This window comes from Argopecten irradians, chromosome 2 (genome assembly GCF_041381155.1).
Source record: "Argopecten irradians isolate NY chromosome 2, Ai_NY, whole genome shotgun sequence".
Classification (NCBI taxonomy): domain Eukaryota; kingdom Metazoa; phylum Mollusca; class Bivalvia; order Pectinida; family Pectinidae; genus Argopecten; species Argopecten irradians.
The window spans coordinates 42227947-42254908 of NC_091135.1; the positions used below are offsets into that span (position 1 = coordinate 42227947).

General features: G+C 35.0%; 3 protein-coding genes across 7 annotated transcripts; 1 reads left to right on the plus strand and 2 right to left on the minus strand.

Moving 5' to 3' along the window:
- Positions 1 to 259: 259 nt before the first annotated feature.
- LOC138315547 (ranBP-type and C3HC4-type zinc finger-containing protein 1-like) lies at positions 260 to 12166 on the minus strand. Of its 4 annotated transcripts, none has more exons than XM_069256651.1 (10): positions 11866 to 12166; positions 10374 to 10739; positions 9894 to 9990; positions 9497 to 9695; positions 7557 to 7822; positions 7034 to 7183; positions 6152 to 6265; positions 2987 to 3068; positions 2440 to 2586; positions 260 to 502 (listed from the first exon to the last, which is right to left on the minus strand). In XM_069256651.1, the coding sequence occupies exons 2-10, from the start codon at positions 10538 to 10540 to the stop codon at positions 330 to 332; spliced, it is 1395 nt and encodes a 464-aa protein (XP_069112752.1). In that variant the 5' UTR covers positions 10541 to 10739; positions 11866 to 12166; the 3' UTR covers positions 260 to 329. The 4 variants fall into 4 exon arrangements, with proteins under 4 accessions (XP_069112752.1, XP_069112753.1, XP_069112751.1 ...); XM_069256652.1 differs by having other exon boundaries at positions 12048 to 12153; XM_069256650.1 differs by lacking the exon at positions 11866 to 12166 and adding an exon at positions 11124 to 11237.
- Positions 12167 to 15263: 3097 nt separating this feature from the next.
- LOC138315548 (uncharacterized) lies at positions 15264 to 17104 on the plus strand. The gene is made up of 3 exons (XM_069256653.1): positions 15264 to 15376; positions 15783 to 15909; positions 16028 to 17104. Exons 1-3 carry the CDS (start codon positions 15337 to 15339, stop codon positions 17013 to 17015), a joined length of 1155 nt encoding a protein of 384 aa, XP_069112754.1. The 5' UTR covers positions 15264 to 15336; the 3' UTR covers positions 17016 to 17104.
- Positions 17105 to 19991: 2887 nt separating this feature from the next.
- Positions 19992 to 26933, minus strand: LOC138315550 (ubiquitin-conjugating enzyme E2 Q2-like). 2 transcript variants are annotated; one of them, XM_069256655.1, is made up of 9 exons: positions 26655 to 26933; positions 25785 to 25904; positions 25486 to 25640; positions 25046 to 25116; positions 24623 to 24696; positions 24156 to 24236; positions 23852 to 23945; positions 23305 to 23381; positions 19992 to 23068 (listed from the first exon to the last, which is right to left on the minus strand). In XM_069256655.1, exons 1-9 carry the CDS (start codon positions 26826 to 26828, stop codon positions 22931 to 22933), a joined length of 984 nt encoding a protein of 327 aa, XP_069112756.1. In that variant the 5' UTR covers positions 26829 to 26933; the 3' UTR covers positions 19992 to 22930. The 2 variants fall into 2 exon arrangements, with proteins under 2 accessions (XP_069112756.1, XP_069112755.1); XM_069256654.1 differs by having other exon boundaries at positions 25046 to 25119; positions 26655 to 26932.
- Between the last annotated feature and the right edge of the window lie 29 nt (positions 26934 to 26962).

Genomic DNA, 26962 nt, shown 5'->3' on the forward strand with positions numbered 1-26962 from the left:
AGAATTTCAACATGTTATTCATTATTTGATTATAATGTTCAAGGTAAAAACTAATCCAATAATATTAGGTGCTCGATATTGAAAAACTTCTGATGAATAGACATGACAAAATGATCAAAAGTGTCTGGTCATGCTATACCTCCAACATTGTTGGAGTAGGTAAAAACATGTGGAGGGATTTTTTTCTCAGTGTCCTCTTACATGAGCACATACTGATAGCAAGTCAAATTGGTATGTTTGATAGAAAACCAACAACAACTTCACAGTTTGTATGATTTAATTTTTATAATAATATCTTTAAACAATCTTAACAATGAAGAATGAAATGTTCAGTCAAACTCAATATTGGTATCTGCATGTAAGTCATTAAGGAAGGAATGTGTATCGTACAAGGCTTTGATTTTAGACTCGGATTCATCAAAACGCCGCTCCCACATTTCAAATGCATCATGAGATATAATTCCTTCACTAAACATCACTTCAAACAATCGTTGCAGAATTCCTGTAAAGAAAAATAGATAAAATGAATACTATGTATAAATGAAAATGATTTAATGCATACAACATAGCTATAAGTTATCTTCATGGACTCTACAACACATAAGAGGCCCATAGGGCCTCTATCTCTTATGGGCCTCTATCTCTCATCTGGCTAATACAATACATATTTCATAGAACAAACAAATATTAGCCCGACTATATGTACAATTTTGAATCCCAATCCCTAATGGATGCAATATTTGAAATATGTTGCATCTATCAGGAATGGTATTGCATTAAAATAAGCAGTAATATATAGCCTTATGGCCACATTATCCTTTTTGGCCCCACCTCTCAAGTCTATGATGATACCAATGCAATATAATTGTTATCCACAACTTAAAGTTTCAGAGAAGTTGTTTACAGGTATATGGAAATTTAGAATTCCCACCCCAGATGTTACCACTCAAGAAGAAGTCAGATGCCACAATATGGAATAAGGTCACTTTGATCATAGCATTGACTGGCTGAGAAACAAAAGTAACAAATTGGAGATTATAAGTTCAGGTAACGTATTCAACCCCCTCTCCCTTTTTAAGGCCTATTTTATTTGCATTGACTAACTTCAGACTGTAACTATGATTTCTCTATTTACTGGTAATTTCTTTCGTAAACTGATTAATGGCTTACAGACTGTGGTTATTTTGTGAAATGTTAGCTCAAATTTTGTCATATTAAGCGCCTGTCATTTTTTAGCTCGCCTATTCGAAGAATAGGGGGAGCTAATGTTGTCACCCTGGCGTCGGCGTCGGCGTCCCATTTCACGTTAAAGTTTTTGAGCAAGTTTCTGTTTCGTCAATTGTTTAAGCTTAAGTCATCATAAATTTTTATGATTTTATTTTCCTAATGTGTATGAATGCTGAACGTGATAATACAACCAATTTGGGGCCCTTTAGGGGGTTTTTGAGTCTGTTAATTTGTCATATTTCCATGTTTAAATAGTAAATACTTGAACATCAACTTCTTCTGAATAGGCGAGCTTTGCTGTTCTCCAACAGCTCTTGTTCAAATTTTTAACTGCCCTGGGTTCTCATTGGGTCAAATATAGTACCTACCATCAGGGTACTAGAGATTGTGGTACTTACCTTCAGGATACTGGAGATTGTGGTACCTACCATCAGGGTACTGGAGATTGTGGTACCTACCTTCAGGGTACTGGAGATTGTGGTACCTACCTTCAGGGTACTAGAGATTGTGGTACTTACCTTCAGGATACTGGAGATTGTGTTACCTACCATCAAGGTACCAGAGATTGTGGTACCTACCTTCAGGGTACTGGAGATTGTGGTACCTACCTTCAGGGTACTGGAGATTGTGTTACCTATCATCAGGGTACTGAACTGGAGATTGTGGTACCTACCTTCAGGGTACTGGAGATTGTGTTACCTACCATCAAGGTACCAGAGATTGTGGTACCTACCTTCAGGGTACTGGATATTGTGACACCTACCTTCAGGGTACTGGAGATTGTGTTACCTACCATCAAGGTACCAGAGATTGTGGTACCTACCTTCAGGGTACTGGATATTGTGACACCTACCTTCAGGGTACTGGAGATTGTGTTACCTACCATCAAGGTACCAGAGATTGTGGTACCTACCTTCAGGGTACTGGATATTGTGACACCTACCTTCAGGGTACTGGAGATTGTGTTACCTACCATCAAGGTACCAGAGATTGTGGTACCTACCTTCAGGGTACTGGAGATTGTGGTACCTACCTTCAGGGTACTGGATATTGTGACACCTACCTTCAGGATACTGGAGATTTGGTACCTACCTTCAGGATACTGGAGATTGTGGTACCTACCTTCAGGATACTGGAGATTGTGGTACCTACCTTCAGGGTACTGGAGATTGTGACACCTACCTTCAGGGTACTGGAGATTGTGGTACCTACCTTCAGGATACTGGAGATTGTGGTAGAGATTCTGTAAGGCTAAAAGAGCCTCCACCATACGAGAATCTTGATTATCCAACACGTCCAATAATAAAATCACACGGTCAGATATCTTGTGTTGATCCACAAAATATACAGTGTCAATCTCTGAAAAATAGGACACAAGTGGATACACAGACAGGAAAGTAGGCATTTAGTTAAAATGTTTTATTGAAAATGTTGATAATGTATGCATACAACGAACCAAACCAGACTACCTGGGTCTTACCATAAGGTTACAAAATTTAGCAAAATATCTAAGGTTTTGAAGAGTTTCATCTAAGGATTTTATTTTTCTATTTACAGCCAGCTGATGAATGATTGATATAAATACCATGTTTAAGACATTGGGTATACACGCAAGCAGACAGAGGATGCGATTATGTTATATCACTGTTGACTATATAAGGTAATAAAGACAAACTAGTCAGATGTATAACTGATAAAAGAGATAATCACTGTTATACTAGTACACAGTAGTGTGTTGTAGTAGACCCTGAAGACTTACTATTGATGGCGTCCTCACAAACACAAGTCACCACTGTCCTGATAAACTCTTTACTTTTCATCACCTGGGGGTTGTACGCCATCTGTATAACAAAGAGTACACCATTATAATATGTCAGTAATCCTACACCACCTGTATAACAAATAGTACACCATTATAATATGTCAGTAATCCTACGCCATCTGTATAACAAATAATACACCATTATAATATGTCAGTAATCCTACGCCACATGTATAACAAATAGTACACCATTATAATATGTCAGTAATCCTACGCCACCTGTATAACAAATAGTACACCATTATAATATGTCAGTAAGCCTACGCCATCTGTATAACAAATAGTACACCATTATAATATATCAGTAATCCTACGCCACCTGTATAACAAATAGTACACCATTATAATATGTCAGTAATCCTACGCCATCTGTATAACAAATAGTACACCATTATAATATGTCAGTAATCCTATACCATATGTACAACAAATAGTACACCATTATAATATGTCAGTAATCCTACGCCATCTGTATAACAAATAGTACACCATTATAATATGTCAGTAATCCTACGCCATCTGTATAACAAATAGTACACCATTATAATATTTTAGGAATCCTACGCCATCTGTATAACAAATAGTACACCATTATAATATTTTAGGAATCCTACGCCATCTGTATAACAAATAGTACACCATTATAATATGTCAGTAATCCTACGCCATCTGTATAACAAATAGTACACCATTATAATATGTCAGTAATCCTACACCATCTGTATAACAAATAGTACACCATTATAATATGTTAGTAATCCTACGCCATCTGTATAACAAATAGTACACCATTATGATATGTCAGTAATCCTGCGCCATCTGTATAACAAATAGTACACCATTATAATATGTCAGTAATCCTACGCCATCTGTATAACAAATAGTACACCATTATAATATGTCATCCTACGCCATCTGTATAACAAATAATACACCATTATAATATGTCAGTAATCCTACGCCATCTGTATAACAAATAGTACACCATTATAATATGTCATCCTACGCCATCTGTATAACAAATAGTACACCATTATAATATGTCAGTAATCCTACGCCATCTGTATAACAAATAGTACACCATTATAATATGTTAGTAATCCTACGCCATCTGTATAAAAAATAGTACACCATTATAATATGTCAGTAATCCTACGCCATCTGTATAACAAATAGTACACCATTATAATATGTTAGTAATCCTACGCCATCTGTATAGCAAATAGTACACCATTATAATATGTCAGTAATCCTACGCCATCTGTATAACAAATAGTACACCATTATAATATGTTAGTAATCCTACGCCATCTGTATAACAAATAGTACACCATTATAATGTCAGTAAGCCTATGCCATCTGTATAACAAATAGTACACCATTATAATATGTCAGTAAGCCTACGCCATCTGTATAACAAATAGTACACCATTATAATATGTCATCCTACGCCATCTGTATAACAAACAGTACACCATTATAATATGTCAGTAATCCTACGCCATCTGTATAACAAATAGTACACCATTATAATATGTTAGTAATCCTACGCCATCTGTATAACAAATAGTACACCATTATGATATGTCAATAATCCTATGCCATATGTATAACAAATAGTACACCATTATAATATGTCAGTAATCCTACGCCACCTGTATAACAAATAGTACACCATTATAATATGTCAGTAATCCTACGCCATCTGTATAACAAATAGTACACCATTATTATATGTCAGTAATCCTACGCCATCTGTATAACAAATAGTACACCATTATAATATGTCATCCTACGCCATCTGTATAACAAATAGTACACCATTATAATATGTCAGTAATCCTACGCCATCTGTATAACAAATAGTACACCATTATAATATGTTAGTAATCCTACGCCATCTGTATAACAAATAGTACACCATTATAATATGTCAGTAATCCTACGCCATCTGTATAACAAATAGTACACCATTATAATATGTTAGTAATCCTACGCCATCTGTATAACAAATAGTACACCATTATAATATGTCAGTAAGCCTATGCCATCTGTATAACAAATAGTACACCATTATAATATGTCAGTAATCCTACGCCATCTGTATAACAAATAGTACACCATTATAATATGTCAGTAATCCTACGCCATCTGTATAACAAATAGTACACCATTATAATATGTCAGTAATCCTACGCCATCTGTATAACAAATAGTACACCATTTTAATATGTCAGTAAGCCTACGCCATCTGTATAACAAATAGTACACCATTATAATATGTTAGTAATCCTACGCCATCTGTATAACAAATAGTACACCATTATAATATGTCAGTAATCCTATGCCATATGTATAACAAATAGTACACATTTATAATATGTCAGTAATCCTACGCCATCTGTATATCAAATAGAAGCGATTTTCAATTTTGTTGACACCACCCCCCCCCTCCACATATCTTTTTTGTGAAAGAGACTATGGCATAGAAACCATTTATTTTTTTATTTTGCTCCAACATATTTTTGGAGTTACCTTTTTTTGATTTCTTGCATCACCAAAGAGTTTTAGGACAAAATTGTACTGTGTACGGTACAGTGAATTATTGTTTGATGTGCTGCATCTATTACTTAATTTGTATAAAGGTACAATCTTCCTAGAACCAGTGGAAAATGTACTAAAGGTACCGAAGTGTTGCACAAGCGTAATGCAAGAGTAGACATCTGGACATTTCACAGTTCAGCTTGTGAACTGCCACTTTTTTCCTCGACTTAAACCAGTGAATTTACATTGTAAATATCTGTTGATCATGATAACAACATTTTGCCAAAACTAATCCCCCCTCCCCCCTCACAGAAGTGATTTGATTGAACGCCACCCTGGCACAATAGTGATTTTATTTTGAACCAACCATGGCACATACTATTATTTTTTAAAGTGCCTTCCCTGGGTGCCTGGGTGCCACATATTTTTTGCTGGAACAGCCCTAATCATAATAAGCAATATGTATATCAAACAATAAAAATCTCAAGGAGTTATGGTCTATTTAATAAAACTGTTTAATTTAACTCCTTCGCCGACAGCTCTATCTCTGGTACAAACCTTCATCCAGCTGATCAAATCATGAGTGGAAGTTTTCCTTTTCAGTAAGATTTGTATATTTTTATGTACACCAGTCATCGGCAAACTCATGAGTCCTTTCCCTCCATCCGACACCTGTAATATCAACATTTTATAAATCAACACTACATACAGCATGAATGAACTCAACTGAGTGATCCTTCAACACCATCATGCTTTAAAGGGACACAATTTAGTCTAAGAGCGCATTGAAATTTGGATTTATAAACAGGGCCCAGTTGTTCAAAGCTTAATCATATGATTAGTGAAATTTTCATTTCTAATTTGCTGCAACATTTATGATTATATCTTCAACAAAATCAGCAAGCAGGTAAAGAAGTTCTTAAAACTTACACAATTTTGTAAAAATGCAAAAACCTGACTGATACTGGATTAAGTACCAAGACAACATAGCTAGAAAATAACTTTTACAAGTAAGCAATAATAGTATTAGTTAAAGGTCCACTACCATTCCGAAGCAAAAATTAAAAGTTTCCTAGTGAAAACAAATATATTATAAGAAAATAGATCTTGATAGTCTAAGATGAGGTTGCAACACTAAACATAGGTATGCATGATTTCCTGTGTAATCTATGTAAACAGTGAAGATTCATTTCGCTGTTTTGCCATCAGGCACAGCGATAGTCAACTAACGTGTGGTAATTATGACGACAGGAAACATAAGACAACCTGCATTATCAAAATTAATATCTGCTTTATTTTAATTAAATTGATCATAATGTGATGATAAGTGTGGTATTAACGGTAAGCTAATAACTTTTGCGACTCTACAAAATTATCATATTCGTTTTACAATACCATAGAAGCTGTTTCAGAAAGGAAGTGGGTCTTTAAGTAACATACCTCATTGCCTATGGATCTGTTGACCTCTGACCTCCCGTGGCTGGGAATCTTATACGAGTCTGGCCGACTACAGGCACAAATCTGGCAGTGTTTATTGTGTTGTTTATTATGATATGTGCAAGCTGGACAACTCCAATCACCTTCCTTAAACTAAATCAAGAGATCAAACTTAAAGTTTTAAGGAAAAATATGAAAGATTAGAACAAATTAAACATATTTGTCAATTTAAACAATTATGACATCTTCTCATATAGCAACGAGTGATTGCTAAATGATTAACATCTAATATAAGTGCTGAACTGAAAAAATAAAACTGTCTGTCATTTGTTGTTTTACAAACTTACACATGTGTGTTACAATTGCTATATCGTGGTTCATATGTAAAAAAAGATATACATGTTCATGTATCACCTTGCAGCATAGATGCTAGCCTGTACCAGAGAAACATAATTTTATTATGTGTATTACAATCATTCTATTGTGGCTAGATTTATTTAAGTTTGAAAATAAGTGCCTTATATACCTCCTTGTTTGGGGAAGAGGCAGGATTCTGGACAGGTTCATACACATCAGGGGCTTGCTGACCCGGCCTTGACATCAGACCTGTTATTGACCCTTGACTTTCTTGTGACCTCAGTAACCCAGCAAACTCTTCACTCAGGTTTAATTGTGATTGGCTGAGGGAAGACCTATCACTGGCCTGACTCTGAGTAGATCTCTGTCGACTGGGCGGGAAGGCATGCAGTGAGGGGTTAGACATGGGTGTTTCTGGGGTAGGAGGAGGTCCATCTGAAATGAAAATATACCTCACTGTATAAATTACATAAAACTACAAGTAGAAAAGGAACCTTTTAAACCGTAAGTATAAGTGTGTGCCACATCATCTTAACTTAAGTCATATCTCACAGTTGGTTTTTTTTCAAAAGTCATAGATTTACATATCACACACTGTCACATAAATCATACTTTCAAAGGCTACAGAGTGATTTGCGAAAATAAAACCCCCTCAAATAATTTCCAAACATTAAAGGTAGGTTTCGCCCAAACAAATAAATATTTTTTTGTAAAATCCGATAAACGGAAGAAGAGATAAAAAACATATCAAAAATACCTCAATTTAATTTCTTTATACATTTGAGATTGAACAAATGTGTCTTGAATACAAATTTGAAGGAAATCCTTGATTTATTACGGTGTCCGTCAGACAAAATAGTATGCAAATGTAGCTGCGATGGATTGTGTAGTCGAAGTTTCCCGCATGCGCATTGTTACGCAATAAAAGTAAACAGAATGGCTGAACGAAAGTGTGTGAGATAAAAAAATATATCTGAATCGGCAACAAAGTGGAGGAAATTATAATGGAATCGGTAGTACCCTAGGATATTTATATGGAATAAAATTCAGAGATGGCATGTGGCGATAGAAGAAACAGAAGCCAAACTTGCCTGGATCTGTTGGGACTCGTGTAACGGCGTTGCACGTGGTGAGTTAAATTTCAACACATATGCCTGATGCGCACATACAGCCGCAGACTAACTACATGTATGTTTGGTGTACTAAGCTAGCGAGCGTATGTAAGTAACATCGATGTGAAGTGTTTTAGCATATATGATATGGATAAACAGTCCATCGTACTTCGATTTGTTCTTGTTTTTTTAAACTAAACATGCCGTGGCAAACTGTCACTTCCATCTGACTTTTTGTTGCACGCTTCCGTTTGTTGCTGCGGCCACGTTTTGGAAAAAAATATGTCATGTTCTATGTAAAGCTTGACTTCGCTCTATTTTTAGAGGAGTATTTTCCTGGTCAAGCTAGGCAACTGACCACCCATATTGTTCGCTGTATGCATTGAAAATGATCTGAAGATTATATTATATGTATCTATGTACAGGATAAGTTTCAATTTCGTAGTCTTTATATTTCATTGGGCGAAACCTACCTTTAAATCACAAAATTTTACCCCCACAAAATTTATATGCTATGTACAGTAATGAATAATTCTGCTTGCAAAATCAGTAGGAAAATTCTTACCATGATAGAACCAATTAACATTTCATATTTTGCATTTTTGCAAGGGAGTTATCTCCCTTACAGGTAGGTATTAATTGTGATGTAATTATTTTGTGAGCAAAAGTCACTACCTGATGCAAGGGCAGATAACTCTGTTATATGCAAATGTAGAATTATACAGAAAACATTACTTTTGACAATAAGTTATCAAATTTGTATATATAGGTACAGAATAATATATAATACGGAGGGGAAATGCCATTATGGTAACTACTGGTAATTCAAAATCTTTAAAAATCATTATATCTTGTACACACGCTCCGAATTTAAAATTGAAAGAAAAGCTCATTGGAAATCCTAAATCATATTACATTCCACAGAATTGACTAATTACCAAGAAATTGCAGAATTTGCTTTTACCGCTGTCCTAGAATCCTGGTGAAAAATAATTACCTGGGTTCATGATCAGGCGTTCTATTCGTCTGTCGAATTCCTCTTTACTAAGCCCCACAGATTTGGCTGACATGAGGTATAAGTAAACTGTATCTCCGTCCTTCACACCCAGTCTCCTCAGCGAGTCTTGGTCACAACCTATTCGCTTGTTTATCACCCACTTTTGGACCTCCTTAGGAAACCTGTACTTCAGTAACATCTGGAGGGGAATTGAAGGATTTGAAATTAAAGTACAGTATGTCTCCATATTGATTTTCAAAATATTAAAGAAGGGAAGTAAGTCTTTATAGGATTTCTGCGGTCACTTTATAAACTAACAGATACTGCTTGCGATCACAATGTACATGTAAAGCAGAACTGAGCAACTGTTTTCTATGAGTGTCTGAACATTTCTTACCTTCCCTTTCAGATGTTGTACAGTGTCACTGGGTTTCACCTTCATTGATAAAACAAAATCCCCAGATCTGTTTCGGTCTTCAATATGAACTTTGATGCTGAAAAGTATTCAGAAATGTACAACTCAGGATTTTTTCCATATCTTATATTCTAAAAACAAATACACTATAAAAAATATTCTAAATATTATTATCCATCATAATGGAAATTTTAAATTATAAAAAATAGTACAATTCTTAACATACTGAAAATTTTATAAATGTCTGAAATTCAAACAGGACAATAGGCAATATCAAATTGGAAAAAAAATTATATTATGAGTCAATCTGGTTGAATAAAACTTCAACTGAACAACCAGGTATAAGGACATTGTACAGAGAACATTAAAGAAATATACTCATCCTTTAAATTCATTGTTTGATTTTTTTTCAATATACATCTGTCCTACATATCTTTGTTCAAAAACTCATTATATAATTACCTGACCTCCTGTTCTTTTCCTATGCCATTCACAATTTCATTATCCAAATCAATAGCACAGTGTACTTTGGCTTGGGAAAGGTCTCTCACACACGATTTTGCCTTTTCTAAATCTCCATTCTGTAATGCAACTGCAAGTTGTTGCCCTAAGATGTCTGTATTTTCCATTATTTTCTCCTATATGTAATCATCCTCCATCACCATGAACTCCCCTTTATGTTGTTTATCAATATGTTCACATATCCGAAATCCAGCTTCAAAGTTTTACTTTGTACTTAAACCATATTATACAATTAAACACTGAATTCAGAAAGCTTGCGTGACATTTTCTGAATTATGACATGTTTCATTCTGCAAAATACATATTCTGAAATGAAAAGTAGAGAATTGAGATCAATTTGCATACAGAATATTAGATTAGATCTACTGTAATTTGTACTGAAAACGAAAGTACAAAAATAGAAGCTGGAAATCACCATTTATGCGCAATATACTCTGTATATTAAGACAGGGTTGTACATAGGGCTAGAAATATCAATTCAAAATGAGTTAAGAAAGAACTGTACAGTAGAGGCCTAGGCCTTATTAAATTTGACAGCTGGCTGCAGTTCCAAACAAAGATTTGAGATTATCATTAAAACCGAAAGTAAATATAGCATTACTTACTAACATTTCAGTGATACAAAATCAAACATAGAAAAGACATACAAGATTAAAACTACCACTTACGTTGTAATTTAGATTTACTCACATTGACAAGGAACTTGGTTCAGAAAAGGGACTTTACTAAAGGTTATTTTTACGGAATGATTAATGTAAAGCGTCTGATTGACCGAGACACGATATCATGATCGGCGTGCTCGATTTACAAACGGATTCTTGCACGCATTGAGGGTTTATTCGTTTCCGGGTCCGAGCTGAACCCTGAGCCAACATATCTAGATAGACCACTAAGATTCCGGTATAACAGGCTATCGTTTTAGTTCAAACTTCGACGACAGTTTTAGTTATAGGCCTATTTAAGGTTCACTCTAGACTGGAATAATGTAATTTTTTAGCACTTTCAGTATACTATTAGTTATATAGTCAGTTACTGACCCCCTATAAAGGCATAGAGGGTCAGTAAGATTTATAGGGGGCGAGGGCGTAGCCCGAGCCTCCTATACTTCTTACTGACCCTCTATGCCTTTATAGGGGGGGGGGGGGTCAGTAACTGACTATATAACGAATTTATCGCATCGAGGACCATTTATTTGTTTCATTAGATCTTTGTTTCCTATTTGTTTTCTCAAGAATCCGATATCACACCTGAACCATGCTGTCGCCGCATTTTTAAATATTTGGCCTACAGTAGGCCTACGTATTTATTTACATGTATGTATTTCTTTCCGGAATCTGCAAATAACTGTATAAGGAACCTGAAGAACAATACTGAGTAGGCCTAATTCATAAATCAACAATAATTCGACATTCCTAGTGCACAATAGGCCTACCTCAATGCGACATCAGACTGGTTGTATATTGAAAGCATCACAAACAAAAGTGACACAAACATCCATCCAACATTTATAGCGCAGACTCATGATCATCTCTACATTCTCGCTGAGATAATCACTTAAAGTAATGCCGATAAATTAGCTGTAGAGTGAGGGTTGATAGATCTAAAGATACGAACCCCTCCATTTGTTTATGGTCGCAGTCAAGAAAACGCTTGAATTCTTACGTTTGACTTTCACCGCGTCATCAACTTTCAAACTGGCGTAGGGGAAGCAACTCGTATTTAAAAAATGCGTTTCATTTAATTAGTATTAAAACGATTTTAAATTAATTTTACATAAAAAATAATAAGTAAAATATATTTTAAGGTAAAGAAATGGTATATTTAGTTCAAGAGAATGTGTTAAAATTTTGAAGCGAGGGCGACAGCCGCCATATTGCACCATAATAAAATTTACTGACCCCCTATAAAGTATTAGGGGGTCACCACGTGACGGCTCTCCGCCAATCATTTGGGGACATTTCTGTCCGAGGTGCGATAATATTAGTTATATAGTCAGTTACTGACCCCCTATAAAGGCATAGAGGGTCAGTAAGATTTATAGGGGGCGAGGGCGTAGCCCGAGCCTCCTATACTTCTTACTGACCCTCTATGCCTTTATAGGGGGTCAGTAACTGACTATATAACGAATTTATCGCATCGAGGACCATTTAATTGTTTCATTAATTCTTTGTTTCCTATTTCATAGTATTTGTTTGGTCAAGAATATGAAATCAAACTTAAATCATACTGGCGAATGATAACAAACAATCGACACTTTTAAAATAATTGGCCTTCTTCAGTAGGCTATACATTTATTTATTCATTTATTAATTTCAAGAATTTTCAAATACACTGTATAAGGAACCAGCAGAATAATACTGAATAATTCATAAATCAACAGTTCTACATTCCTATGTACACAGTAGGCCTACCTCAATACTACACCAGACCGTCTGTATATTAAAAGCATCACAAACAAGAGTGACACAAACATCCATCTAACATTTTAAGCACAATCTCCTTGATCATCTGTGCATTCTTGCTGAGATAATCACTGAAAAGTTATGCCAATAAATTGGTTGTAGAGTGAGAATTGATCTGTGGGTCCGAACACCTCCATTTGTTTATAATCAGTCTAGAAAACGCTTGAATTTCTACGTTTGACTTTCGCCGCGTCATCAACTTTCAAACTGGCGTAGGGGAAGCAACTCGTATTTAAAAAAATGCATTTCATTTAATTTGAAGTATTAAAACGATTAAAATTATTTTTACACAAAAATCAACAAGTAATATATAGTTTTACGGTAATGAAGTGGTATATTTAGTTGAAGAGAATGTGTTTAAATTTTGAAGCGAGGGCGAGAGCCGCCATATTGCACCATAATAAAATTTACTGACCCCCTATAAAGTGTTAGGGGGTCACCACGTGACGGCTCTCCGCCAATCATTTGGGGACATTTCTGTCCGAGGTGCGATAAAATGTAATAATTCATTTTTGCTTGTTACGAGCATTTTCATTGGCTTAAAAATTTACTTTATCAGCCCATAAAGGAAAAAATGGCGTCGCCGTTTGTAACGTCGCTTCTTATTGGCAGAGATGACGGCGTAATAATTTCATAGACAAAAGAGTCCAAAAATGAATTTTAAATGTTGAAGAGATTATCTTTAGTAAATTGAATTATAAGGATTAATTTGAATAGATTTTCTATGTTATGGAGATATAACACAAAAATCTGAGTGTACTCTCATCATAAACCGCTTCGCGGTTTATTTAGAGTACACTCAGATTTTTGTGTTATATCTCCATAACATAAAAAATTTATTCAAGTTAATCCTTAATTAAACAAAATTACTGGTTGGCGAAATATTATAAAAAACACCAAAAATCTGGAATTTTTCTTTTCCTAAAAAATAACATTCAGATTCTGTATTTAAGGGTTGAAAATAATTCTTAAAACCCAACACTTTTTCAACCTTTCAGTTAATTTATAATATATTTTACAATAAAAACAGCCGTTTGAAAATCGGCAATCAAATAGATGTTATTACAGAGAGAAAACTGAACGGATTTGTATAGGCTTTGCCTGTTATCTAATCGATATTGCTAATACTTATATTTATGATCTATATTATAATTTTGTTTATATTTATTAAAAATACGTACAGATAGAAAGTAACAATTCTAATTGGACTCGAGCGTAAAAACACCAACCTCTCATATGTTGCTTGTTTTAGAAAAAAAAAACACAATTTTCTTTTATGTGCAAACTTATTTAAAACGATTTTGAATCTTTTATCTGACATTTGTAAAAAAAATGTTGCTTGACAAAGTTTAGGGACATGGGTAACATATAGATTCTATATAAGTTTATTGCTATTCTAGAAAATACAATATGCTTAATATACAGGTAAGTTTAACAAGTAACACTTTAATGAAAACTTTTTTTATTTTATTTTTATTTTTATTCTACAAACAAGCAGACGTCCATCATTAGTGAAAAATTACAATAAATAAGTCATTCTGTTGGAAAATAACATATTATATGTTCCATTCCAATCTAATTTTAGTGCAAGGAAAATGATTGTGTCCCACTATCAATTAACACTTCGTTTGAGTGGAATCATATCAAACCCGATAGTATTTGTTTTGTGCCTTTAACCCTGGTACCAGAATGGTTATTTTGCGACGGAAACGCAAGAATTTGTCAAGATTGAACAATCTTACTAATGGTTTAAAACCATATACCACGTGGTGCCTTTATGTTGGCGAATAATGATTTTAATGCTTTTTGCCAGGCTCTAGTTATATTTGACACAAGGCAAACTATCTAGATTCAGCAATGCAAACAATTGTTGACATATTGTGCTCAAAATTACAACAATCTTGTCGTAATGTTGTTATCTACCCAAGATTTCCTTTTCTAAAATGACAACCAAATTAAAGGCTGTTGCTTTCAGGAATGTAAAAGTGAAGTACAGTGTATAAGTTTTAATAACTTTTCGGATTGACTCCAAATTTTAATTTAAGAATACCTACAGTGTATTTATGCTATCGTATTAATAAGAGGACTCACTGTCCGAATTTTGGGCACGTGCGAAATTTGGGGATTTTCTCCTAAAAACAGTAAGGCCAACATTTCCTCTGTATGAATATATGGCGCGTCTATCGATAGCCGCACTGTATGACGGCATTTTTCAAGAACATTGAGTTGAATTTCTGAGAACATTGTGTATTTACACATATGGCATACAACGTTAACATAATACTGTATTGTAATACTAACGGCACAGTGCTTGTCCAGTAATGGTTCAATCTACATTGACCGCACTGACCCCTACATATGACTACAGATAAGAAATGCCATACAAATAAAGGTTGTGGAGTTTCAGTCCGTTATAGATTTCAACTCTAGAACTCACCACAATGGCCCGGGTTCACACAATACTTGCTGTTTTTATTTGTGGTAAGGAAGTTTAGTTACCTTTATCGGAAAAGTTGCAAGTTAGATATATATGCAAAAGATATTGCGTGCTCAGTTGCACCCTCACTACGATTCTTGAAGTTTTATTTTTATACTACATTGTTGTTTGTCTCTTCATGCAACGCTTCAGCTGACCAAAGAGTCAGCAGATGTCATATTCGCCACAAGCAAAAATTATCGTTGTTTTATTAACGTCCTGACGACCTCTGAATACTAATTAATATTTTTCGTGTATACCATGTACGTTATGACAATTGGTATTTTGCATCTGATATTAGGATGTATTAAAGCGCATGGGAATTGCAATCTGCATATCATGTATACCACTGCTTATTTATACGTATAGCCTATAGTTATTATGGAGTTGACTTGTTATCTTTCGCTGCAGCGTTTGTCACTGTAGATGCTAGCCTCCAGGATTGCCTAGACGTGGCGGACACTTACTGTCCCCCGGAGGCCACGCCTCATGTCGACCTGTACTTCTGTGACAGTAAAGGCCGGGTATATAACGGCAGGCAAGTCAATGTTTCTCTCCTAATGCAGTCTTCATATGTCTCGGAATGGCTTATAAAATCCCCCTGTAATCTGTATAATACAATTTAATCTAAGTTCTCTCATGTCCTTTCTTTCTAGCTGCCAACTCCAGGAACAGTTCTGTAGGCTCACATTTTTCCACAACGAATCATTCCATTTAACAAGACTAGGTCCAAACTGTGACCACCGGTTATACTTATCTGCAATTCCTCGTCCGTTGACTCCGGAGGAGACCAGTTTGTTCTCTTCTATTGTTCATGGAGTCGACGATAGACTCAAAAGGTCAGCTGCCGCAGGCGTAAGTGCCAATGCGTCGAAACCAATCTTCTCTAAACAGGATCATACACACAAAATATATCAGAGGAACCCAAACTGTTGGGCACATGACCTTGATTTGACCCCTATATCCCCGTGGAACAGTAATGGGAAGACCCGCCGGGCAGGAACGCTGTTGTCCCCAAGACATGCCGTGTGGGCAAGACACTATAACATCCGCACCAACAGTACGCTGCGGTTTGTGGACCGCCACAACAATGTGGTTGATAGGACCGTGGTCAAGACGAGAGCGTTGTACACCAACACATCGGCACACCAGAGCTTCCTTTATGGCCATGATATGGTGGTAGGACTCTTGGACAGAGATGTGCCACCGTCTATCTCCTTTGCCAAAGTCTTGCCGAGGAACTTCACGGCCCTTAACCCTCACAGGGAGACGATCCGATTACCCGTCCTCAGTACTGACTTTGAGGAGAAGGCCTTAGTTGCAGACTTTAGTGCTATGAACGGACGCATGGCTTCCCTGGTTGAACCCATCAGAACATCTACCAGGCACCTGTACTACGAGACTAAGATAACTGGCGATAGTGGGAACCCCTCCTTCTTCATTATAGACAATCAGCTAGTGTTTCTGTTCGTGTTTACCTATGGGGGAGCAGGATCAGGAACGTCAATACAGTACAACTTTGACGAGATCAACTCTATCATGTCACATCTGGGCGGAGGCTACCAGCTTACAGAAATGGATCTGTCCCATTTTATGACGGATGCTAAACTTACCACTCTGTTTGGTGGTCATCTAATTGGATAGAGATGTGGTGGAAGAGCATAATCTGGCACTCAACACAGATGTTACTGTTGTACTGTTAAGGTGGCTTTACAATAAATAAAACAAACATGTCTTTTAGTTTCGTTTTATATTTTGGATAGTAATAGTACTAATACTGAACGAAACGATCCTATTAATCCATGGTAAAGTTGATATTGTTTACTGGGATTAGTTAGGCGTGTCGAACAGCAAACCACATTGTCTCTAACAATAGGAATAGAATACTATCTATTGAACAAAATGTTTTTGATAACTCTGTTGGATAAGAAAATTAACCTTGTCATTGATGAGGATGTAGCTCGATCTTTTTGACGTATCGCTTAGTCGGAGTCCTCCAGATCGTTGACGGAGGAAATACGTGTTTCTGTTCCTCGGATACCGTTAGTGTAAGACTACAGTGAAATAAGCTTGTTTTTGAAGACGAAATGCTCCGACTTAACAGAGGGTTTCTTTAAAGTGTGCCGTTTTTGAAAGACAAAACTAGGTATATCATCTTTCCTGTTTGAAGGACAAAACGTCTCGCCAATAACAAGTCTCACCAATGAAGTACAGAACTGATTGAAACAGTCTCGCCAATGATGGATAGGATTGCTTAAAACCATATCACAATTAATAGATGGAACTGCTTTAAACATAAGCAGTCTCACCATTAAAGAACAAGACTACTTAAAACAGTCCAACCATGGAAGGACAGGACTGGTTCAAACAGTCACGCAATTGAATGACAAAACTGCTTCAAAGTCTAAACAGTCTATCCATTGAATGGCAAGACTGGTTCAAACAGTCCAACAATGGAAGGACAGAGCTGCTTCAAAGTCTACCAGACAAAGGATTACCAGAAGTGTTCATTGATGTCAAGATGGTCTGCTGCTTTTCTATTTTGTTATTTTAGTATAATTAATCACTTCTAATCTGTTTTGGTAACTTTTTATTTAAAATTTTTTACATTTTGGTAAATAAAAAAGTTCCAGTGCAAGAACTTTGTAAACATATATATAAATCTGTGGAAGGTAGCTATAGTCTGTGTCTAACTGAATTATTTTGGTATATACCAGAGACATCTCTTACCACAAGCTTTAGAGGATTCCATCTCTCCAGGAAAGAACTGCAAGTTGAATCTTCATAAATAACTATATTTGTCAATCAAAACCAAACGGGTAGATTCAGGATACATTTTTTAAGGAAAAACCAACAAGCCAAGCCAAGATACCCAGTTCTATGTAGATTTTCAAGTAATGTAACATGAAAAAAAACCCAGTAATTATCATATTACATTGCAATACTTTATTTTGTATGCATCAAAATCTATCTTTAACATTTCATTACTTACTAAGTATACCTGCCAACAAATTAATATATATATAATACCTCTCTTACAGCAATTAATTGCTGTAGAACTACAACCAAAATCTGTCTTGTAATCATGTCCTCTTTGCTCAAAGGGTACATTCCTCTGTTCTTATACAATATATCACAACAAAATTTAAAGTTCAGTCATTTGGTGTACAAAACCTGACCATTAGAATAATTAAATTATATGCTAAATTGAATTTGAACTGAACTTTATTTTAACTTACCTTTACTTTAACATTTGTGCTAAGCAATTGCATATAGCTTCACTGCTACTACCCTGGGGGAAAGAAAGCAAAACCAGAATGTCAACCCTAGATTGTCAAGGATCATGTTAACAAGACAACATCTAAACAACATGTAAACAAATTTACACACATAATTGTTTGTGACATTAACTCATCACCTACAAACTCTGAACAATAAGTTCATAACTTATAACAAGGACGTATATGAGAAGGATAAGTCACACTGGGTTTTGGGGAAGTCCAAGGCAGGCGCTTTTGTGTTTGTGCACTGACCGTGACGTTGGGCGACGACTGATTTTCCTTTGATATCCGCCGGCGCAGCCTTTGATGTAGCTTGTGGGTGCGAGGGTTACCGTCTTACTTTCTGAAGCGGGGCCGTCATTTCATGAGCTGTCGATTATTTTTAACGAAAATTTAAGACATATCCTTTAAATATTCCGTCTTTAAAGCAAGTAATATACGTCGTGAAATTTAATAAACTTTACAATGGTGTTTCGTTTGACTCGATAAGACAAGTATTTGTTGAGAAAAACGGTTTTTATTCCCGGTTCATAGGCGTCTCGCTTGGTGTTTAGTAATGTAAAGAGACAGTCACGAATCCTTCTCACTTATAAATCCTTGCTTATAAACAATAAATCAGCAAATACGAAGACCACAAGACCTGATATGGAATTGTCACAATATGGTTACCATGACAAGTTTTCTGACAAATATGTCATTGGAAAGCAGACCAATTGACATAATTTCTATTTTTAGTAAAGGTGACCATTACTTCTGGACATGGAATACAATCCCAATGGACTTTTGAACTATGCCATAGAAATTTATAGCAAGCAAGCATTTCACCCATGGAATATGTCCATGACATTTGATTATACACATTTCTAGGGACCTTGAATTATATTCTTGAAAATACTGCTATTTTTCTGTCATAAACATATGTAGCTTTGTTCTGCTGAAAATATTCAGCAAAAGTATGCCTGACAAGTTATCATATACAAAAGACAGTATATTTTCTAAAATAGAAATGAAATAAAAAGAAATCACTCAACCACCTATTTGTGAGAATATATAGTCAAACCTGTCTTAGCGATCACCTCCATATACATAAAGACCACCTGCTTAATAAGACTTCTTTCTCAGGGTGCTAAATGATAAATTTCAACACAATTTGCTCAGTGTATAAAAGACCTTTTTCTTGCGCCCTTGGGTAGTGTTTTTAGACAGGTTTAACTGTATGTATTTGGGTGTGTATAGGCATTTTGTCTGTTGTCCAATTCCCATAGTCTTTAACATCTGACAAAAAAATATTCTGAAATGGACATTTAAATCTATAAGAATCAAAACATTAAGACACATAGCTACACATTGTTTTTACTCGACTACATTATCTATACAATATTGGAGGGAATTGTTAAAATATGATCAGTCATCAACTACGCTTTACAGCTGCGAAAATACTAATAACATTTTACATTAACATTATCATCATTATACATACATCATACTTTTCTCGACATGTCATGTAAAATATTACCAATTAATCATACAACTTTACAAATTGAAAAAAACTTGTACATTATATTGGTCTTCAGTTATTTTTACATAAGATACTGACAAATCCTTATAAAATGGACACACACATATTTTTCTTTATTCAAATATATTCATATCTTGACAATTTATTTTTTTCATATAAGTTTTGTAAAACTAATATAATATCTACATGTACACAGATGATTTGTATAATGAGAGTTATCAAAACATTAGACAATGATGTAGATCTATGACAAGACACATGACCATCCAAACAATGTATCACATTACAAGATCGACTGTAAACCAACTTTCTCTCACTTATACTATAGTTTGCAATTTCCATTTCAAAACAAATTCGCAAAGAATATTATTCACAGATTTAAAATGTACATAGAAAATTCTTTTCAGTATAAAAAATGATGTAGATATCTTTACTTAGATAGAGAAATGTGCAGAAGTAAATTGCACACAAACTAAAAATGATTTACAGTATATAACAACAGCAATAACAGTTACATGATAGTTAATTTTATATTTTGTTCTATAACACAGTGCTTAAATAATTTATCTTATTCAATAACATTTCGTAGAGAGCAGTAGTAAGTACTCAAAATATCGGAAGTCTTCCATAATCTGCTGTATTTTTTGTTCACTGAAAATATAAAGTTGAATATTACCATGGTAACCTACCATGTATTGTTAATGCTCACCAGAACTTAGGTGATTGCTTCTAGTCAACTGTTTTCTAGAAGCCATCCATCCAATTAGGTATGTTTTTTGTATTGATTTAGGAGTACATTGTATAAGAAAGCTGGTGAGAAACCTCCAACCTGCGGTCAGTACCTGGCATTCACTCCATGCAAGATTTGAATTTGTAACCCAGAGGTGGGAAGCTAGCCAGGTAAAATGTCAAGAGACTATAATCACTCGACCACTGTAGCTCCTAGCAGGTAAGGGACCCATCACAAATTGCAGTTACAGCGTATGTTAATAAAAATAAGAGATTCCAGAGGAATCTTGGCACCCACCAAAGAATGATCTATGACTGATAATGGAAAGATGGATCTTTTCTCTGCTTTTCAAACTTTTACTACATACAAAATATAACATTTGAGACAGATCGCTTCAGTACTTTCTGAGAAATAGTGGTAACAAACTTCAACTATCAAAATCAAAGATGGCTGCCTGACGTCCATATTGTTTTTCCGATCAATCTCGAAATTAGCATGACACTAATAGAGACCAAGGGAACCATGCATGTAAATTTTGAGAAATGTCCGTGCAGGTCTTCTTAAGAAATAGCAGTAACACACATTGTTTACAGACGGACAACCGACCAAAGATGAATGGTGATTTGAATAGCCAACCTTCTGATGTTGATAGGCTAACAAATTGTACTATTCATGATTTGGTTCAAACTATTTGGCACAGAACTTTGAAAATTTCGATGTATTGGTAAACACTCTCTAAATCATCAAGGTGTTGCAGGAGCTATAGCATATACATGTATAATCAAACCATCTGTAAAATATTGAGAAAGGATTCACTCATAAATACCCAGAAAGCCGTATCGAAAAAATGTAAAACTGGTAAAATTTAAGTTTTTCGTTTTTACTTAAAAATGGTAAATAAAAATTAAACTGCATAAATAATCCGCTATACAGTATCTCGAAACTTCCATATTGGTCCTAATGAATATGTTTTACCATAAAATTGTCCACATAAGAACCAATATGATTGCGGAACAGACAGAAGAACAACCAAACATCTCTATTGTGGTGTATGGATCATGATGTGAAGCCTGAGCACTCACAAGGTGACTGATACAGGTCTGTATCAATCTTAATAAATAGGGGATGCTCATGTGAGCTTTTATTATGGTAAAAAATTAAAAACAACATTGTAAAATTCCATAAATAAATCCTAAAGAAGGTGAAATGATCTACAATCTATTATTATAAAATCATTTCTCATTGTCTTACAATCATGGACATATAAAACTAAACCTATCTACAGGTCATATATCACTCCCTTCCATCGCACAACTACTCTCATCACAAACAAATGTCACTTAATCATGACAATAAGAGGGTTTCGAGATACATAAATGATGTGGGAAAAGTGTGATATACCATCGATTAGTCCATCTTCCGGTGATTGCAACATCACAAAAATTGTGTTAAAATATGACATCACTTTCACCCTACAGTGGGACTAACTGTTGGTAAATTATACACTGTCCGTGTCGTTTTAGCATCTGAAACCCAATATATGGAGGCGGCAACGATTGAATCTGAAACCATACATATCATTCACATCAGAAACAATGTCACAGACTACATTTGTTCAACGATATCATCTCACAGCATACACAAGCTTTCATCACAACAAATAAATAGAATACTCTCACTCTCAGACTTGATACAGTCTCTCACCTCTCATAAACAAGATAATGTAACATTTGACTGTCAGCTGTGACTACCACTATTGACGGATTTCTTTATCAATGACACAAGACCTGCCTGATATCAGTTTAAACTAAACTACACATATACTCAATATTTGTGAATGAGGATGTAAACATAAGTGATATTTTTTAGACAATGCCTCAAGCTCTCTCCAGATTCCTTCCCCGAGTTGCTTTCGGTGTGTTACGGTATAGTAAGTGCTAATGATACAGAATCTCAGTTATAACATGATGACCAAATTTCATGATTAGGAATGTAATTCAGTGTTATCATCCAACAGTTTTTAACATTTTCACCATCCATATCTTTGCACCATTCGTTTAAATGCATCTTTGGCTTCCTGTTCCCCATAGGCACGATCTGAATCATTCCTTTCCAGCTGGGCGTTTGGGTCACTCATGATCTCAGAGCGGATCTGCACAAGGATTGCCTGTAATGGAATTATAGGAGTTGTGAATGTGAGAGCAGTTTAAGGTATCTGGCATTGAAAAAACATTTTGATATCCTATAGTAAGGTGATATATGGTACTTGGAAGTAAAACATTCAAATCAATTCATATTCGGACTCAAGATCAGGATGAATGAACTTAAACAAATAATGATTACCCCTACTAATCTACCAGTACGTTAGAAATAATCGTTCTGCTAGGTTTTTCTCAATCTTACCTCAATGTCATTAGTCGGTGTCCACCCAGAATTCGTCAACATCTGCATACAGATGCTGCCACCTATGGTCACATGACCTGTATTAAAGAAATGGAGAATACTTCATTTTTTTTTTTTTTTTTTTAAATGGAGCAATTCCATGATGGAAAACAAATGCTTACTTTTACTTGCTGATAAGAATGGTGTTAAAAACTTATGACAGTATGAAAGAGTTTCAGAGAACCTACTGGTAAATTGATTGCCTTGATATTTCAGTAAGTGTTCACACTTCATTTATCATACAATTTTTTCTCATGTTGAATTCTGCTAGTCACAGAACCATGTAGTGCATTCAATCTATTCCCTAAACAGCCTCACTTCCTTTTGAGTCCTGACTTTTGAGGTCATTGAGTAGAGAATGTTTATCGATTCGAATATTTGTACAATTTTTAAAATCGGACCCCATAAAATTGCTACCACTGAAATATATTATCTTTATAGTTTAGAAAGAACATAAAGAACCATGCATCAAAGAAATAAAGAAGTGAATGAAAGAGGACAGACTTACCTGTTAAGAATTTAAATCTTGGTCGTAAAATTCGAACAAATGGAGGCTTCATGGGATATTCTCCTGGGAAATGCATCTCTATGTATACAACTGGCTGTAACACACAAAGGATGACTATCTACATGGACAATCAGCTGTAATGGATCTCTACATGTGTAGACAGTATATTGTATCATACAAACAAAGAATAAATGCCCAAATGAACAACAGCTGTGAAATACAAAGAAACAGATGCTAATATTTCTTTCATTCTAACTTAAAACATGGATACCATAATTTGTTTTGGTGGTTATATGTTTCTTACCTCCCTCTTGAATTTATCAGCAAAGTTTTGTAGATCTTTCCCTAGCATTGACTCTTTGGGGAAGTCTTTCAATTTCACATCCTGTAACAGATTCAATAGTTCCCTAACTGCAATTTCACATCATGCAACAAAAACAATTTCATTTTATTTATCAAATTTAATTTCGGATTCAATGACAACAACAAATTCACTTCCTGTAAAGTCATTAATTCTATAATGAGGTTTGTTCATGTGACTGTGTGCCTTATGGGGCATCTTGTGTTTGCTTTTTGTAGTACTGGACTGTATTTTGTTTAGTCATGATTTGTTACTTTGTGTGTCCTATTACATGTAAAGATGCTTCAAAACAATAATAAACATCATTTACTACATAGTTTATTCTCTCTGATACCATTACACCATATCACAAGCAAAAATCATCAGATAATCTCCTGTTTATGAATAATTTCATATTTCAATCAACATACCCAAATGAACAGATTGTCTCCCCTTGGCCGTCCTTCTATGCCAAACTTATGAGACTCTTTCATTCCTTTTAAATCTGAAAGAAAACAAGAATAATTTTAAGTATATACAATATATGTTACTCTAAACTGGGGTCTACACATAAGGGGAGACACCCCTGTCTACACCTGTTAAAGGAGTTCATAGTAAGTGCTGTCAGCTCCTGAGAGGGTACAAATTATTCAAATCACACTATCAATGTTTTATCAATTAATTACATTTTATTACAATTAAGTATGTTAAGTATTTAAAGTCTATTACCTCTGTAATTCCCTTATCATAAGGATATAAAAATAAAAGTTCATCCAAATCTGTATCACTATAGGTAGTATTCAATATAGTAATAGACCTTTACTGTATTTCTCTGGGCCTAATATGATAGATACCTCTTAGAAGTCTCTGAACAGCTCCTGGTGTTCCTTGAGCACCGAAAAAATTATCCTCTTCTTCATCTTCACTGCTTAAAACACAAAACATAAAATGTGGCTTCTGTTGGAAGGAGAGAGATTAAGCCAAAAGTTAGAAATAAAAATCTTCTGCATTAAATCTTAAAACAAAAGTATCATTTCAAGGATAAATTCTATAAAGAGCATTTGAGTTTGCTTTTAAATGTTTCAGAAAAATCATGCATTTATTTTATCAGCGAAACTAAGAACATGTTAAAATCAATATGGTACATAGTGTTTTCAAACCATTTATTATACCTAGTTCTGAAAATTCTTGTTAGGGAATCAATATTAACTCAGTTTATTTACTTTCCTTAGCAGTATAAAATTTCAAGGGATATAATTAAAAATCCTAACTGAATGATTATTTGATTATATACCTAGAATGTGCTTCTTTCGCTTTAGGAACATCCTCATCATTAGCATCTACATCCTCGTTGCCATAGTAGGCACCATAGTCATCATTATCATCAGATTCGCAACCTTCATCATTATTGTCATCATCATCTTCATCAGCCAAGGTAGATCTCACCAACTTAGAATAATATAAAATTATCATATACAGCAAGACACAAGACTTATCATAAAAGCTATACAGAAATGTGAATTAAAAACATGCAAAATTTGGTCAAATACAGTTTAATAGTTTATACATGTATCTAGGATATATCATACTTACAGGTTTGAGACACACATTAACCTTGTCCAATACCATCTGAACGGTTTTGTCACTTGACTCTGTAAACTCAAGTACATCATTTAGGTAAGGCAGCACACGGTCATTATTACTCCACACCATCTGGAAAACATAACAAGGTTCTTATAACAGCAAGTATATACATTGTATAAAGACATGTAATTACAAAAAGACTATGTGTTTAACACTTGAGGCCTACGTATACGCCAATTAAAATCCCTCTCCCTACAAACAACACCCTCAATTTTCCAGGGATTACTGTCATTATTGTCATATCAACCCCTGGAATATTTCATAACAAAACTGAAGGCAGTTTTCCTAAGACCAATCACATGCCAGCAGAAACTTCTTTTGAAGATTACAGAGACAGCAACGCCCAACTTCAAAGCTACAAAGTATACTGTTATTCATTTCTTTTGGTGTACATTAAACAGCCAAACTACCTTCTCATTTGTGGTCATGTGGAGCCTTCAGTTTTGGTAAGAAATATTGCAGAGGTGGTTATAACGCGTACGTCTGTGGTAGGCCTCGATCGTAATCCATGAGTATCGAGGATGCAACTACAAGCATCCCCCTAAATGATTTCTTTTGACAATTATTTTGTGACTAACATTTTATTGATTGATTTAATGAAGTATCTAATTCGGTTCACCTATTGGGTTGGATACAGCATAATCCTTTCTTAGACAGCTAACTGTAACTAAGCTGGTAACGTTACTTCTTTTTTACTTCCTTATTTTAGTGAAAAACTCACGTACCACAAATTCGAAAACTGAAAAGATCAAAATAATAAACACGACAAAATCTAAATGTGATGACAAGAATATAGAAGTTCATAATATAAATACAAACCAATTTCGTCTTCTCTTCTGAAATGTCACATATTGATAAATGGAACGTTATGTCAGTATCGGGTACGTGGAATAGGACTTTTTTATCTTCCTCGTCAGAAGAAAAAACTTTGAATTTTGAATCACTTTTTTCTGACCAAGCTTCTGATGATACCAACAATTGTGGGAACTCCATATTTTTGGTAATTTATCGGCTAGTAGAACGAAAATGCTCCGTCAGTGGAGACTCGCCAGAATTTTCATGTCGTGTTGCAAGAAAATCAACACAATCAATGTCGCAACAATGTTTGAAAATCATGACCGTTTCGA